Raw genomic sequence first — 15,200 nt, 5'->3', positions numbered from 1 at the left:
AAATTTTAATCAATGCAATTTCGGTAGTTACATAAGTGTCCACTTCTGTAGTCGCTGAGCAGGAATGTGTAGCATCGGGCCAAAGTGCTATTGGGCCGAGCTTGACGCCAGGCCCAATCCAGAACAATATGCATTAAATTTTTTGAGGATGTTAAATGTTTATTAAAGAAGAGGAATGTAGGTTTTAATATAAGAGGGAAGTATACCGGAATATTGATCACTTTGGCGTGTTAGGCCTCTCATCCTATGAGGCGGGCTAAGCCCAAATGAAAAGAGAAGAAAGACAAGATCAGTCAATCCATCAACCAAAGTCAATAGAAGCCAACACTAACCTCTACCAACCTCTGTCGGCTCCTCCAACAACCAATATGTTGCACCTCCCACTCGTAGAAGGAGCAAGAAGTAGGGGTGTACATCGGTTGGGCAAATCCGGTAGACCCGATCAAACTCATCCAATCCAACCCAAAAAAGTGGGTTGACTCGGGTAATTGGTGAATATGGATTTCAAAAATGAAAATATAATTAAAAAAATTGGGTTTCGGGTAAAACCGGACCCAACCCAAAAAATCTACCGACCCATTGGTGCTTTGGTTTTTTGAATTTTTTTTATGAAATCAGTAACAGTTTTTTCATTTGATCGTTAAATATTTTTTATAGTGAAAATAAGTTATACTATTTTTTAAGAAAATAAAAAAATTGAATAATTTTAATAAGTAAATATGATGATTCATCGCACTATTTCAAAAAAATATAGAAAGATTGAATAATTTTTATAACAAATATGATGAATCATCGTTTTTTCATTTGATATTAAAAAAAGCAAAACAATCATTTGAGTAACACATTATCCAACTTGTAAATTAGTGGGTTTACACTAAAAATTGGTGATTATTTTTTATAATGAAAAAATACATTGTTTTTCAAGAAAATACAATGGTTAAGTTACTTTTATGAAGAAAAAAAATATGATGATTCGACATTTAGATATTTAATATTAAAAAAATAGAAAAATAATTTGGGTAACCCATTATCCAACCCAACCCGAAAATTAATGGATTTACCCAACTCGACCCAATGTTGTAATGAATGGTTATTTTACTGGACTCAATCCAAAATACCTTATGTAATTCGGATTTTGGTTTTGACCAAACCCAACTCAACCCAACCCACATACACCGCTATACATCGCGACACAGGAGAACATATAAAAGACTATTAATCCAGTGACTCCAGTACTCTACTAACATAGAAAAGAATATTAAAAAAAAATAGAAATAATTTTTTTCTTATAATTTTAAAAAATAAATATATTTTTCTTATAAATTCGGACGAAAGACTAAAACCCAACTGATACAATCATGCCTTTTTTTGTTTTACAATGAACTCATGACTGAACCCAGAACCTCTAGTGTATTACCCAAGGCCTTTTAAGACATTTAGTTCATAAAATCGTTTAACCTAAATATTTGTTTTAATGTTTTATTATTACCAAAAAAAAAATACTTTGTTTTATAATTGCCCCGATAGGATAACTTAATTGATACTCCCTCCGGACACAAATATAAGAAAAAAAACACTTCAAAATTTGGACACAAATATAAGTAAAAGTCAACTACTTTTAAACTAATTAATACTACTATTTCTAATATACCCTTATTTAATTATTTCACTTTTCAAAAGTTTATGTGATTTCCAAGGTATAAATCACTTTTCAAAGGGTAATATAGTAAACTAAATTCATGTTTTGCATTAAATGAAGAAAATTGACTACACTTAACTAAATTTCTTAAACACCGCGTAAACAGTTATTTTTTCTTATATTTGTGTCCGGAGGAAGTACTTTTTAATAGAAATATTATTGGAGGGGTCAGAATTCAAACTCCAAATTCTTCTTACTTATAATGTGAGTTTAGCCATTAAACTACTGGAAAGAAAACATTTTTTTTAATTTTTTAATTAATCAATATCATAGACATTATTCTTCTAGTTTATGACATATAAATCAGAGATAAAGTCAGATATTGAAAAAAAAAAGTTTAATTGTATGATGAATATTATTACTAATACATACTGTTTTTGTTAAAGCAAAATTAATATGACGTTATTTTTGGATTTGGATCGTATGATTTTGAACGTCAAATTCAATTTAAACAACACTTCAAAGACCTATAGGCTATAGGGTGGTGAATTAGGGAGAAATTTAAATAAATAGATTAATATAATAAGACATATTTTGCCTCCATGTGCGTAAAAACATTAAATGTTATAGAGATCGAGTTCAAAACTTGGTAATCTCATTTATTTAATTTTTTTTTTAACTGAAATTCTGTTTGGACTATAGACAAAAAGAGAAAGAGTGGGTGTGACTATAAAAGAGCCGAGGTGTAAGTAACAATAACAACTAACAACACCCTAATAAGCTAAAACCTAAACTACTTTGGTGTCTGTTTGGTTTTGCGTTTGTAAGTCCCAAACGCTAGTTTTCAGTTTCAGACGCGATTTCAAACCATTTGTGGATGTTTGGATAACTTGCAAAATCAAGTCCCTTAAACGTGATTCTAACTCCAAACACGAGTCTTTTCAAAGCCACAAATTGGAGCTTCTGCGTCAATGTAAAATCGAATCCAAAGAAATAATCTTCAGAGACATGTAAACCTACCAAACTACCCATAAATCCTTCCCAAATTCCTACACATAAATAGGTTTCTGCTCCGTTGCCCAGATTCACCACTTCAACCAGCTTGTCCTTTCACTCTGAAACTCAATCACGTACCCATACAGATCTGGTCTTTTCCCTTTGTTATCACACAAGTATTGAGTGATGGAGAAGTTGTAGAATGAGAGAAGTATATTGAGATATTGGAGAAGAAGAAATGATAGAAGAATATTAAGAGATCGAAATGGCAGAAAAACTAACGTTTGATGGAAGAATCTGGAGAGAGCATGTGATTTCATTGAATGATTGAATGATTTTTTTTTAATTTTTTTTACTCTTGGGTTGGGCTTCACTGATTTTTGTTCATAATTTTTTATATGTGGTTTTTTTTTAAATTGTTGATTGTTAGTTAAATTAAAAAAACCATTTTGGTAATTAGACATCTCAAAAGCAATTTTGATCCAAATTATCCAAACACTATAAATTGGTGAAAATCACTTTTACTAAATGTATCCAAATATAAATCAATTTACATTCAACTCACTTTTACTCAAAATTAATTATGTCAAACTCAATTATACCATGAGGAGTGCTAGCAACACACTCTTTAACAAACACACTCTAACACACTCTCTTCTATTGGTTAAAATTTATATGGGTCCCATAAAAGTTATATGGTTCAACATTTTTTTATGGGACCCGTGTGAATTTCAACCGATAAAAGAGAGTGTGTTGAAGTGTGTTTGTTAAAGAGTGTGTTGCTGGTATTATTCTTATACCCGCTCAATTCTAACCACCCTAAACGAAACACACTTGCAAAACCATTTTGGCGCCATTCTCCATTGTAGTGATTTTTGAAAGCAAAGAATGTACATGGACATCAATTCACAGAACATAGATTTCGATGACGACGGCGATTCACGGTGGTGTTGTTCTCAAGGCCACCGTTCTACTCTAAACCTACAAACAAACCAAGGCGGCACAATCTGCCTCGTGTGTTTCTCCAATCTAATCTCAAATCCTCTTTCTCCAACTATCCATGTCTCTTACGCTCTCTCTCAACTCTCTCGTTCTCTCTCAATACCTCAATTCCTTCACTCTATCGTTACTTTTCATCCTCACTTCCTCGTTTCCCCTCTCGTTACCGCTCTCTCCTCTTTCGACGATGAACCTATCGCGGAACAACTCGTTCATCTCATCGTTAACCTCTCTGCTTCATCGGATGCTTCCGTTTGCCGTGAATTCGTTGCTAGGGTTTCAGATCGAATTTCTTCCGGTGCTTTAGGTTGGAGTCCACGGCAGTTGCACACGGTAATTTCATTTTTAGTTTCCGATCTTAAGTTCTATTTGTTGATTATTACTCGATTGCAATTGCTAAATGTTAGTTAATACACTGAATCTATACCTGAAATCTGTGAATATATTAGTATAATTAATTTGAGGATCTATTCTGTGAATTCATTGATTAGGTGTTACTTGATTATTTCCGCACTAAATGCTACTAGTGGTTAATACTTAATACTACATGAACATATGGATGATCTGAAATCAGTGAATATTAGTACAAATAATTTGAGGATCTATTATTTGCATGCATTGATTAGCCTTTACTTGTTCAGCTTCTACATAATCGATGCTTGATTAGCCTTTTAATTTGCGGATCTATTTTTTTTTTAATAGGTGAGAATCTATTATTTGCATGCATTGATTAGCCTCTTAATTTGAGGATTTATAAAATAAAAATGTTAATATAAAGTGAATGAAAAGTTTCATGAACTGTTTCTGTTGTTCTGATGCTACTGTGTGTAAAGCTTCACTGCCTAGGGATTCTTCTGAATTGTGAAAAGGAGGATGATCTCCATGTGCACATCAAAGATATATATGGTCTCATTTCCGTTCTTGTTACTGGTCTTCAATTGCCAAGGTGAGAAAATGTAGTGAATGTTGTCATCTTGCCATGATTTTTTCACTTTTAGGTTTGTTTTATAATTTGTGAGTCTTTTACTCTGTGTGCAGTGAGGAGATTCGTGGAGAAGTCCTTTTTGTGCTTTACAAACTCTCTGTTCTTCAGAGTACATCGGACGAGGGTGATGGAAGTGATATGTTGATTCCCTTTTGTCCAAAGCTTTTGTACCTGTTAGGAGATGTTCTATTGAAGACTCAAAATGATGATGTTCGCTTGAATTGTATTGGTTCGTTATCGATTTTTAATTTCAGTATTTCCCTTTGTTAAGCCAATTTCGGACCGACAACGACTGTAGGAGATTCTTTTTTTCCTTTTGTGTACTCATCTAGATAGAAACAAAGATAACATTGATGTTTAGAGGCCCATGTTCCATGTCATACATCTCTTTTGATGACCAAGTTATGTCATGAATGTCAGCGGAAAGATTGATTTCCTGCTAGAATCTCTCTAAAAAGGATGCATTGCTAAGTGCTCGCTTAATGCACAAGCACAAGTGATTAACATTAATCATTCCAAGGAGAGTTAGAACTTAGAAGTCAATGTAGCCACCGTTTACATAATATATTTTTAGTAAGATAATTTTCTATTCAACTTCCATTCTTGCCTTATTATGACTAACAGTCCTCTATTGCCCATCAGCACTTTTGACAATGCTGGCTCGAAGACAGTTGCTCAGTGAAGAATCTGCATATGATATTGGTAGCATGTCTTTACCTGGTGAAGTTAATTCCATTGAAACTGAAGATGGAGCCAAAGGAGCATCTCTGGTTAATCTGTTTGCTGAAGCAATCAAAGGCCCATTACTTTCATCAGACAGTCAAGTCCAAATCGGCACTCTAGATTTGCTCTTTCATTATTTGTCTTCAGTTGGGACTTCAGGAAATCAGATTCAAGTCTTGGTGGAAGAAAATATTGCAGATTATTTATTTGAAATTTTGAGATTATCAGGTGAGAACTTTATGCAGAAATACGCTGGCATTCTTTGCCTTGATTAAAGGGATATTTCTGTAGCTATGTGGGAAATTTTGTTTACTTTATAGCCTCATTATCTGAATAAAGTTTACAGTATTTTAATTTTGCTTGGCTTATCTTTTCCCATTAAAAGTCTGTGAATGCAGAACTTTATTTGGTCCATACTGTTATAACTAGGCAGCTTACTAATTATTTTGTCAACGAACAGAGAATAAAGATCCGGCAGTCAAGATGTGCCTTCAGGTACTAAATCTTTTATCAAATTCAGAGGAAGCTTTTAGACCGAGGCTGGTTGTTGGGTTTTCAACTCTAGTTCCAGTACTGCGTTATGTGACTGAAGTTCCTTTTCATCCAGTTCAATACGAGACACTGAAGCTCATTTATGAATGCATTTCTGAGTGCCCTGGAGCTGTATCAACTTCTCAGCTGGAGGAACTTGTCCACATCTTGATAAGAATGCTTATAAAGCATTCTGATGGGGAGATGGGTATGATTCCTGAGACGTTTATAATGGCTTGTTCAGTATTTGTGGCTCTTATGAGATCTCCATCTTATAATGGAGCTTTAGATATGTCAAAATCAATTGAGGAAGCAGTCAAACATGCCATTTTAGCTTGTCTCTATGTTTCTGAGAGGAATATCAATCAAATTCTGCAATGCTTGTACCTACTTAAAGAGGCATATGCGTACAGTCATGATGGAAACTCCTTTCACACTAGCAAACTAGAACTTAGAAGCGGCATTCTAGATATATGCCGAACACATTTACTGCCTTGGCTTGCAACTGGCATCAACGAAATGGAAGAAGAAATTATCCTGGGCTTGCTGGAAATCTTTCATTCGATACTGCTTCTGCATTGTACTATTAATTCTAGGGAATTTGCAGAGACCTTGATGTCATTCCGCTGGTTCAGTTTTTCATATGGATGTCTGGGATTATTTGCAGGAGATAGGATGAAACATAGAATATATTTGTTACTTGGTTCACTCATAGATTCTCTATTGGGAAATGATACTGGACAACCTATTAGAGATGCTGCTTTACACCTGCCTTCTGATCCTGTCGATTTACTCTTTATGCTAGGGCAAAGGAGTGCAGACAGTTTAGATTTTTCTTCTTGTCAATCTGCTGCTTTGCTAATTATGTACACCAGTTCAATATATGATGAAAGGTAGAGAACTGCCAAATCCATTTGACTCCTATTGCACTTATTGGCAATTCATCCACATCTCTTTTGACTAACCGTTGTCTAATTTTCTTTGCCAGACTTGCAGATGATAAGTTGGTTTTAGCTTCTCTTGAACAATATGTTCTTCTTAATAGCAGTGATTTTCATAATTGGACAACTGATAATTTGACGGTGACTCGACTGGTGAATCTCTACTGCTTGTTGAGGGGGATTGGCAACATGAACTACCAAATTCACTATAGTCGAGAAGCTGAGGTGATTATATTCCAGCTCATAAACAATGGTGAATGGGATTTACTTTCTGCAAGAATTCACACAGTATCATTGAATTGGTTGTTTCAACAAGAGAATATAATAAAATCACTGTGTCATCAGATTTTGAAATTTTGCAGAAACTATAACCTAGAAGGGGATGGCATGATTATTGGAAACAGTAACCAAACTGTGAATGTACAGACACTTGCAGAGTTAGTATCCACTGAAAATAACTATGGAGCTAGAATTTTCGTATGCTTATTGGCACAGCTCGCTGAGGAAGAAGACCAGGAACATGACATAATATCTGTTCTGAATCTAATGGCAACTATGATTCATATTTGTCCAGCTACTTCTGACCAGCTATCTTTGCATGGAATAGGAACAACAATCGGGACTTGTTGCTTCTCAACAACAACTTTCATGTCTATCTTGATTTTGGTTTTTAACACTCTGAGTTCAGTGCATCCTAAAACACTATCAACTGATCAGAGTTGGGTTGCAGTAGCCATGAAGGTGAGTAACTGAACTTCCATTATGCATCCTATTTTCATTAACTAAAATGTTAATTTATCATAAAAAGTTGTTAAGATTGTATAAATTTAATCACCACTGTGTGATTAGATACTTCCAACTGTGGTCTATGGGCTTCACTTTCCATTTAGAGTGACCTCTGTATTTTTTATTTGGCTAGCTAGATACAGAGTAATTTTGATCCTTCCAATTTACTGTTGCTTTAGAATTAGTCCCTGGATTTTCTATTTGTGCCAATTTACCTGGGTATTTATCAGATTAAATGTGGTCTGTAATCTGTCCGTCTCTCTTTGACTAGGATATTATTAAGTTTTGTTGATATGGATATCATTTTCCTAATTTTAAAATTTGAAATCCTGAAGGATGTTATTTAACATCAATTGATCCATATTTTTGGCAAGGAAAAGCCGTATATATGGAAAATAATACTGATATGTGGAATGCAATGCTCATCACATATGGGAAAACGTGAACTGTATGACATTATAACTAGATATATGAGGTCCAAACAAATGGAGATGGATTACATGCATGATTTCAAAATGTTGGAACTGAATTGGCAAAATCTAAAATACAAGAAACAAATAAAAGTAGACTAAAAATAGGTAGAGATGAGGTGGAATGCAAATATTATGTTCTGATGCTGCAATATATCCACAATAAATTTGTATCGATCATCCCTAAACTTAGAAAATTCGGAGATTTGGTCAATGATTTTTGTTAGTTCTAACAGCACGTACCACTTCTGCAGATGATGGGGTACTCTATTCCACCAAAAGAAGCAAATATCTTAAGTCAAGAAAGTCTCTTCGTGATTGGCATTCTTTCCTTGATTTTACATCTTTCCACCAATAAAGTACTTGAAGAGACTTCAAAGCCCATTCTTTTTAACACGTGTATAATCTCTGTTGTCAATACTATAGTCTTTGCAGCTTTGTCAAAAGGACCTTCTTTGATTGAGCATGACGAGGGAACAAGTACCGGAGAAACTTTAATATTTGTTCTTTTGCTTCATTACTTCGCTATCAAAAGGTAAGCCGGCTTGCATCAATAGTGGTAAAATAAAACTGCACTTAAAATATTTTAAATAGATATATTGTTGTACATCCGATGGACTAACTGAGAATGCATACTTCTTGTACCATTAATGAATGATAGGGACTATGGAAAAACAATTTTAAAAACACACCTTAAGCACCATCTTTTTTCAATACTGAATATGGCAATAATGGATATATTCAAGATAAGCACACCTTAAAATACTGAATATATCAATATTTTAATATGATTTTTTATTCAATTTTTTTACTTATACATTTATAAGAGAACAGATAATATTTTAATAATAACTAGTTAGTTAACTTAGTTTCTAAGAAAACAAATGGGCATGGGAAAGAACATCCTTCCAAGCCAGAGATCCTTTACTAAGCCCTTACCCTAACCATTAGCAGAGTAATGTAAAATTAGTTCTTAACCAGATAATGTTAGTATTAAATATGAAATTAGAACCACATGATAAAGAAGAGAAGTTGGTGGATTTTATTTTTCATCATCTTCAAAAGCTATCAATAATTCAATGACATCAATTCATTAACGATCAATTAGGATGAACATGGAGTTAAACTCATAACTCCTCACCCATAATCATGGCAGTCAGTCAAAAATTAAAGTAAACACCATAAATATACGAACTAAGGCTTGACAATTAAGGTCAAAAGCAGAGTTGCACTTGCACCTAATATTAAAGCAGTAGTTATGAATTGAGATGTTATAGCTAGTTAGCTAGTAGCTACAACTCACACTTCCATTTTTATAAATTAAAAAGTTGCTGGACTTGTTTGTGATTACACAAGAATTAATCTAGAAGGTATTATTTTGAGTTTTTAATTAACATGTTTACAATAAATGCTTGTTACATTTTACTTCCTTCACAATTTACTATAAATGTAAAGAAATCTATCAATTTTGTAACAGAAATATAGGTGATTTTTAACCTGTTGTCGATGCTAAATTCTCTGTTCTAGCTTGCACGCTATCCTTCCAGGGTTTGTGGACTGGCAAAACTTCCTTGTTTCAATGAATTCATCAGAACCACTAGCCTTCATAGGTATCCGTTGTCATGACTTGTGCAGACTTCTGCATTTTGGTTCTCCTGTGGTCAAGATTGTTGCTTCTTATAGCTTGTTAGAATTGTTCAACAGAATATCAGATCAAATAAACAGTAAACATGAAGAATTGAAATGTACCGTTGGGTACTTAATGTCCATAAGGAGTATATTGGAAGGGCTGATATTTTATAATGACCAGAGAGTGGCTACAAATTGTGCACTCTGCCTGTCAATTCTTCTGCGGTGGGAAAATCTGACAAAGGAAACGGAACAGTTAGTAAAGAGTAGTTGGTGTAGATTGATTATGGAGGAGATGACAGTATCTTTGGCAGCTCCTGCCTTAGCATCACAATCATTCATGAACAGTCAAACGCCTGCAGTCCTTGTTGCTATTGCGTTGCTGAAACTGCATAAAATACCCCAGTGGATGAGATCCGTGTTTAATAATTCATGCATATCTGGCATACTGGAGAACCTTGCTGCTACCAATTTGAGCCCGGAAATTTTGGTTTTATTTCGACAACTACTGAAATCTGACTTCTTAAGTACTGAACAAATTGCAACTATAAATCAAATGCTGCAGGTAACTTGCTCTTTTCATCTTTTTTATATTTGTAAAGTCAATAGAAAATTTCTTCCACTTGTATCTAATCTATAAGGTCCTATTGATTCTGATAATTGGCAATTTACTGAAAGAAGAATATGGGAAACATGTAGGTTCTGGTACACATTTAAATAATATTGATTACATAGTTGTGCCATTTATGATATTCACAGGAATGCAGAAAACATATGTACACTAACAATGCTCAAGAAAGTCTCCCAAGTGAACCAATAAAGAAGGTCCTCACCATGCCATATAATCTTGGAGATGTTTGCCGGTATCTCATTGATTTGATGTCAGCAGAGACATATTTAGATACGGATTCCAGGGGATTTAACATGGGCAGCAAGAGGCTCTTGGAAGAAATAGAATTGTTTTTCAGTGCCTTGACTGTAGATGATGATAACTGTAGATAACTTTAGTGTTGATGAAACTCTAATCCATTGGATGCTTGGATCTGACCACTAGTAAAAATGGAAGGCACATCTGGGTATCACGACAAAATAACAAAATAATTCTGACTATGAAGGAGGTCAGGTTCCCTCCATTTGATAAATTCTCCTTTTAGCCCATTGATCAATGGCTAAATGGAGTATACTACAAATGGAGGGAACCTGAAATCACTATGAAGAGCCTGTGTTTATTATAACATGTAAGTTTGGTTTCTGCTACTCAGGTAACTCAAACTTTCAGTCAATTTAGTTTGAATAGTATGCAATTTAGTTTGAATAGTTTGAATAGTAGTCAATTTAGTTTCCTTTATTCCTAAAAGTTAAAACCATGCACACATTCTACCTTATATTTCTCCTATTAGGAAATAAGAAAATTAAGAATCCTATCCTGCCCTTTTTGTTCAGTCATCTCTTACTTTTTCTAATTCAATAGTTTATAGACCACAAAGAGGGAATAAAAGTTTAGAATAGATAGAAAAAAGATGGGTGAATGACTCTTAGTGCAGCACAGACAACATGAGAGAATGCGCAGGAGAAGATTGAGAGGTCGGGTTATGAACGCGATTACTAGAAGACGAGGAGTTAGCTCCCGAAAGTGGGGAAGTTGGTTTACAATGGACATATCAAATTGGAATAAACGGTCAATTGTCCCTAAATTATTGCTCTCTCACTAGTTTAATTCCTAAACTATTAAAATCAACTAAAATATGTAGGGGTCGGGGTTCGAACCCAGAGTTCCCCACTTATCCACTTGCTAACTCTCCCGTTAAAGTTATTGTTAGTAGTCCCAAAATTATAAATACATCATTTCAGTCTATAAACTATCATGAAAAATAACAAAATAGTCCACAAATGTTCAACTTTCTTTTATAAACATTGATCTATTACTTCTCAGCCTTGTTGAGTTTGAACCAACTTCATTGAACAACCTGCCAACCATGTCTGAAACAAAATTTGTTGTGCAATTTGAAACTGAAGTAAGTAGACAAGAGATTGTTAATTAGAGAAGAAATGGTGTATGTAACCAAAAAAAAAGTTGAATGTGTATGGACTATTTTGTCGTTTTTCATTATTGTTTCGGGAATAAATTGGTGTATTTTCATTGTTTAGGGACTACTATCGACATGTTTATAATATTATAAGAATCTCTTCTGCAACAATTTATAATTTTTTAACGAAAGATGAATTAAATATGAATATTTAAGCACCAATAACTTAAAAAAATATATATAATTCATCCATCATTAAAAAATTCTAAATTTTTTCGAAAATCATTCAAAAGTTCGAAGGATACACATGAGTTGCTTTAAAAGTGGAACCAAAAATGTTGACCAAATATATTTAAAGGACCTTTGAAGACAAATTATAGAGACTAAAAACGAAATATGATATATTTATAGGGACCAAAAACTTATTTAATCCTATTTTTTAATTCTTTCTTTAGTTTCTTAACTTGTATCTTAAGCATCACCCATAGTTACTCAATATTATGCTTATATAAAGTAAAGAAGGTTCAAGGTTGAGTTCAATATGCATAAGATATTTCAATTTAGTTTCATTAGATCGCTGGTCAAATTGGTCTTGATAATAGAAATTAATAGAATCGATCATTATTGACGTTTTATACGAAACAGAGTATATAATATATATAGTGTTCTCAAAAGACTGAAACTGATAAGAAAGTGGTACAAATAATTTGATTTATTTGATCACGTGTTATATAAAATAGACACCAAAAAATACAGAGGAAGAAATAAAATCAAAGAATAATAATAAATTAAAACAGGCGCAAAAAGATTACATTTGACAGAACCCTTGTATAATACATATATATAACATCACTATTATAAGTTCTTCATGATTGATCTCTCAGAACCTTGAACGCCTGCACTCAGCAGGAATACCTTGTGGGAATCGCTTAAGATCATTGCAGTAGTTATAAATCATGAAGTACTTTTGAACCCATCTCAATCTTCTTCTACCATAAGCATCAAGCTCGTTGTTCTGCAATGCAGAATCAGAGAAGGAATTGGAAGAGACAGAGGAGAGTTCAGTGGCTTTGAAATTGCGGTAGTAAGCTGTAAAGGGTGCTTTTGACCAATCAGTTTTCACCAAACCACCTCTTGTAGCCCAATCATCTGCGTTCCAGAGACTTGAATAGATTCTCATTGGTTGGTTCTTTGGGAATGGAACACCAACTGATTCAGCATTCTTGAACATCCTTATGGGAATGTTGTCAACCAAGAATCTGCAATTGATTATATGAATTGTTAGTTTAGTTATCAAAATTAATAGAGGTAAGCAAATTAATTAATATTATTTCCTAGAGCTTATAGAATCTTATTTTCAGCTATTTTTATTAATTACTTATATGAAAACAGTTTGACTTCACTTTATATTTTGTTACATAATACTTATATGTTAAATGTTTATGTTATAAGTGCTTAACTAAGCTGTTTATTCGATAATGACCATGTTCATTTTGATTTGAGTACTTACATAATGTGTTGGGGCTTCCAAATGATAGAGTAAGTGTGAAAGTTCTTGGTTGGGTCAAACCAGAGGTAGAATTGTTGTTCTCTGTTTCCTTTGCCTTGAGAAAACACATTTGTGTGAAGAATGTAAGGGTCACCGCTAACATTTCCCAAGAACTCAAAATCAATTTCATCATGAGTTGGTCCTTGTGATGACAACTGCACCATATATATGAAGATAATACATTATTAAGTTTATGTTACTTTTACTAAGAAGCAAATAAGCAGCAGAGCAAAAAAATATGCTCATAAAAGTATTTGTTATGATGAAGTTATGTTAAAGTTGCTTTTGAAAAAGAATATAATATATTATGTATGGAAGTAAAGAAAAGAATAAAAAACTTACGTAGTAAGCAGTGACAGTTCCGGCCGAGTTCCCAGCAACGAGTTTGAGTTGCATATCAATCCTACCAAATAAGTACTCTTTCTTGGATTGGAAGCCAGAGCCAGAGACTTTGTCTAGTGAAAGAGATAGAAGCTGACCACCATTGAATATCTTAGCACGGTGGTCACCCCATGTTAGATCAAAGTCTTGGTAGAAGTTGGCCGAACATGTAGCTATCAAGGAGCTAATTATCACAACTCCAATAAGCATACTATGAATGCTAATAGAAGAAGCCATTAATTAATTAGACACAAAAATGTTTGTGAGAGAGAAATGTTTAGTAAATGTTGTGATGTGAAGAATGTGTTAGAAAGAGGGTGTATATATACTTGTGTGTTAGGGAAATTTGAATGTGAATTGTGGGATTAGGGTATTGTAATGTAAGGTAGTGGGACGCGTGAAGGGAGTACCCCTAAAAGCTGGTGCCAGCTTTGCAAGCTGGAACCTTTTGTTTGGTCATTGTTTTTCAATTATTCTTAATACTTTTGTTTTGGGTTTATGCACATAACCAACGTTATGAATTTGTACTAATCGATAATTATCACAGCGTCCTAATTATGCTTTATACTTATGTGTAGGCTCCCACCCATTTTGATATAATTTGGTTTGGGACTAAACAAATTGGAAACAAAATTAGGTGGTGGATGCCAACTAGATGTGAATGAGATGAAGGAACCACAATTTGAATTAGAGAATAATAAAGGAATATAGCCAATGTATTTTATAAATTGTGTTATTTAAACATAAAAAATTATAGATATCTTATATGTGTGGTATGTTAATATTGATTTTGGTATATTTAATTGTTCTCCGTAGAATTAATTTTACCTATAAAATTTATTTTTAATTGAAACTTGAATTCAAAGGTTTTACAAAATCGAACTTGTTCGAAATATTTTGTTTACACGGCATAACCATGCACACGCTATGCTTAAAAGAAGATTTTACTTCATCATAGGTTTAAGGATCAAGTACAGTATAAGTTGAGGTTTCTGACATGACTCACGAGATCACCAATGGCTCATGAGGTACCATAACTACGCAGCTTCATTTAATTTGTCTTTTGCAATGCTGACAAATTTGAATGGAAATATATATATATCAGCAAAAAGAAAAATACAGTACTATTTTCAAAAACAATGGTGAAATTTTTTAGTGCGATCGAGAACGTGAACTGGCTTCTTGCTGTGCTGCAGCCACCAAACAATTAAATGGATAAGTTCTCCCAAACCCAAAGCATGCATGATCCTTGGAATTAATGAGTCCCATATCTCCATCACCATATGCAATCTCAAAGGCGGTGGTTTTATGCTCAGAATCAGAAAATAAATTACGAGTACTGTATTTGGTTGCATCATTGCATGTTCAAGGGATTATATCCTTTAATCATGTCGAGATAGGGAGTACTCTCTCCGGTCCTATATATAATAAAAAATTGATTTTTTAGATTCATTGTAAAATTGATGTATCAAGACAATAATATAATTTAAATATATTTATTTTACAATGAATTTGAAAAGTGAAACGTTTCATATATATGACCA

The 15,200-nt window shown here is 33.6% G+C and overlaps 2 protein-coding genes across 2 annotated transcripts; one reads left to right on the top strand and one right to left on the bottom strand.

Moving 5' to 3' along the window:
• Nucleotides 1–3,461: 3,461 nt before the first annotated feature.
• On the top strand, nucleotides 3,462–12,330 carry LOC123907999 (protein PUTATIVE RECOMBINATION INITIATION DEFECT 1). Its single transcript, XM_045958493.1, has 9 exons — nucleotides 3,462–3,967; nucleotides 4,468–4,580; nucleotides 4,673–4,848; nucleotides 5,262–5,570; nucleotides 5,803–6,766; nucleotides 6,862–7,555; nucleotides 8,325–8,605; nucleotides 9,598–10,264; nucleotides 10,459–12,330. Exons 1-9 carry the CDS (start codon nucleotides 3,524–3,526, stop codon nucleotides 10,699–10,701), a joined length of 3,891 nt encoding a protein of 1,296 aa, XP_045814449.1. The 5' UTR covers nucleotides 3,462–3,523; the 3' UTR covers nucleotides 10,702–12,330.
• A 79-nt stretch (nucleotides 12,331–12,409) lies between these two features.
• LOC123908001 (xyloglucan endotransglucosylase/hydrolase 2-like) lies at nucleotides 12,410–14,028 on the bottom strand. The gene is made up of 3 exons (XM_045958495.1): nucleotides 13,618–14,028; nucleotides 13,237–13,430; nucleotides 12,410–12,985 (listed from the first exon to the last, which is right to left on the bottom strand). The coding sequence occupies exons 1-3, from the start codon at nucleotides 13,891–13,893 to the stop codon at nucleotides 12,607–12,609; spliced, it is 849 nt and encodes a 282-aa protein (XP_045814451.1). The 5' UTR covers nucleotides 13,894–14,028; the 3' UTR covers nucleotides 12,410–12,606.
• Between the last annotated feature and the right edge of the window lie 1,172 nt (nucleotides 14,029–15,200).

Source organism: Trifolium pratense, linkage group LG2 (genome assembly GCF_020283565.1).
Source record: "Trifolium pratense cultivar HEN17-A07 linkage group LG2, ARS_RC_1.1, whole genome shotgun sequence".
Lineage (NCBI taxonomy): Eukaryota > Viridiplantae > Streptophyta > Magnoliopsida > Fabales > Fabaceae > Trifolium > Trifolium pratense.
Note: the sequence above shows the minus strand (reverse complement) of the source record. Positions and strands in the feature narration are given on the sequence as shown.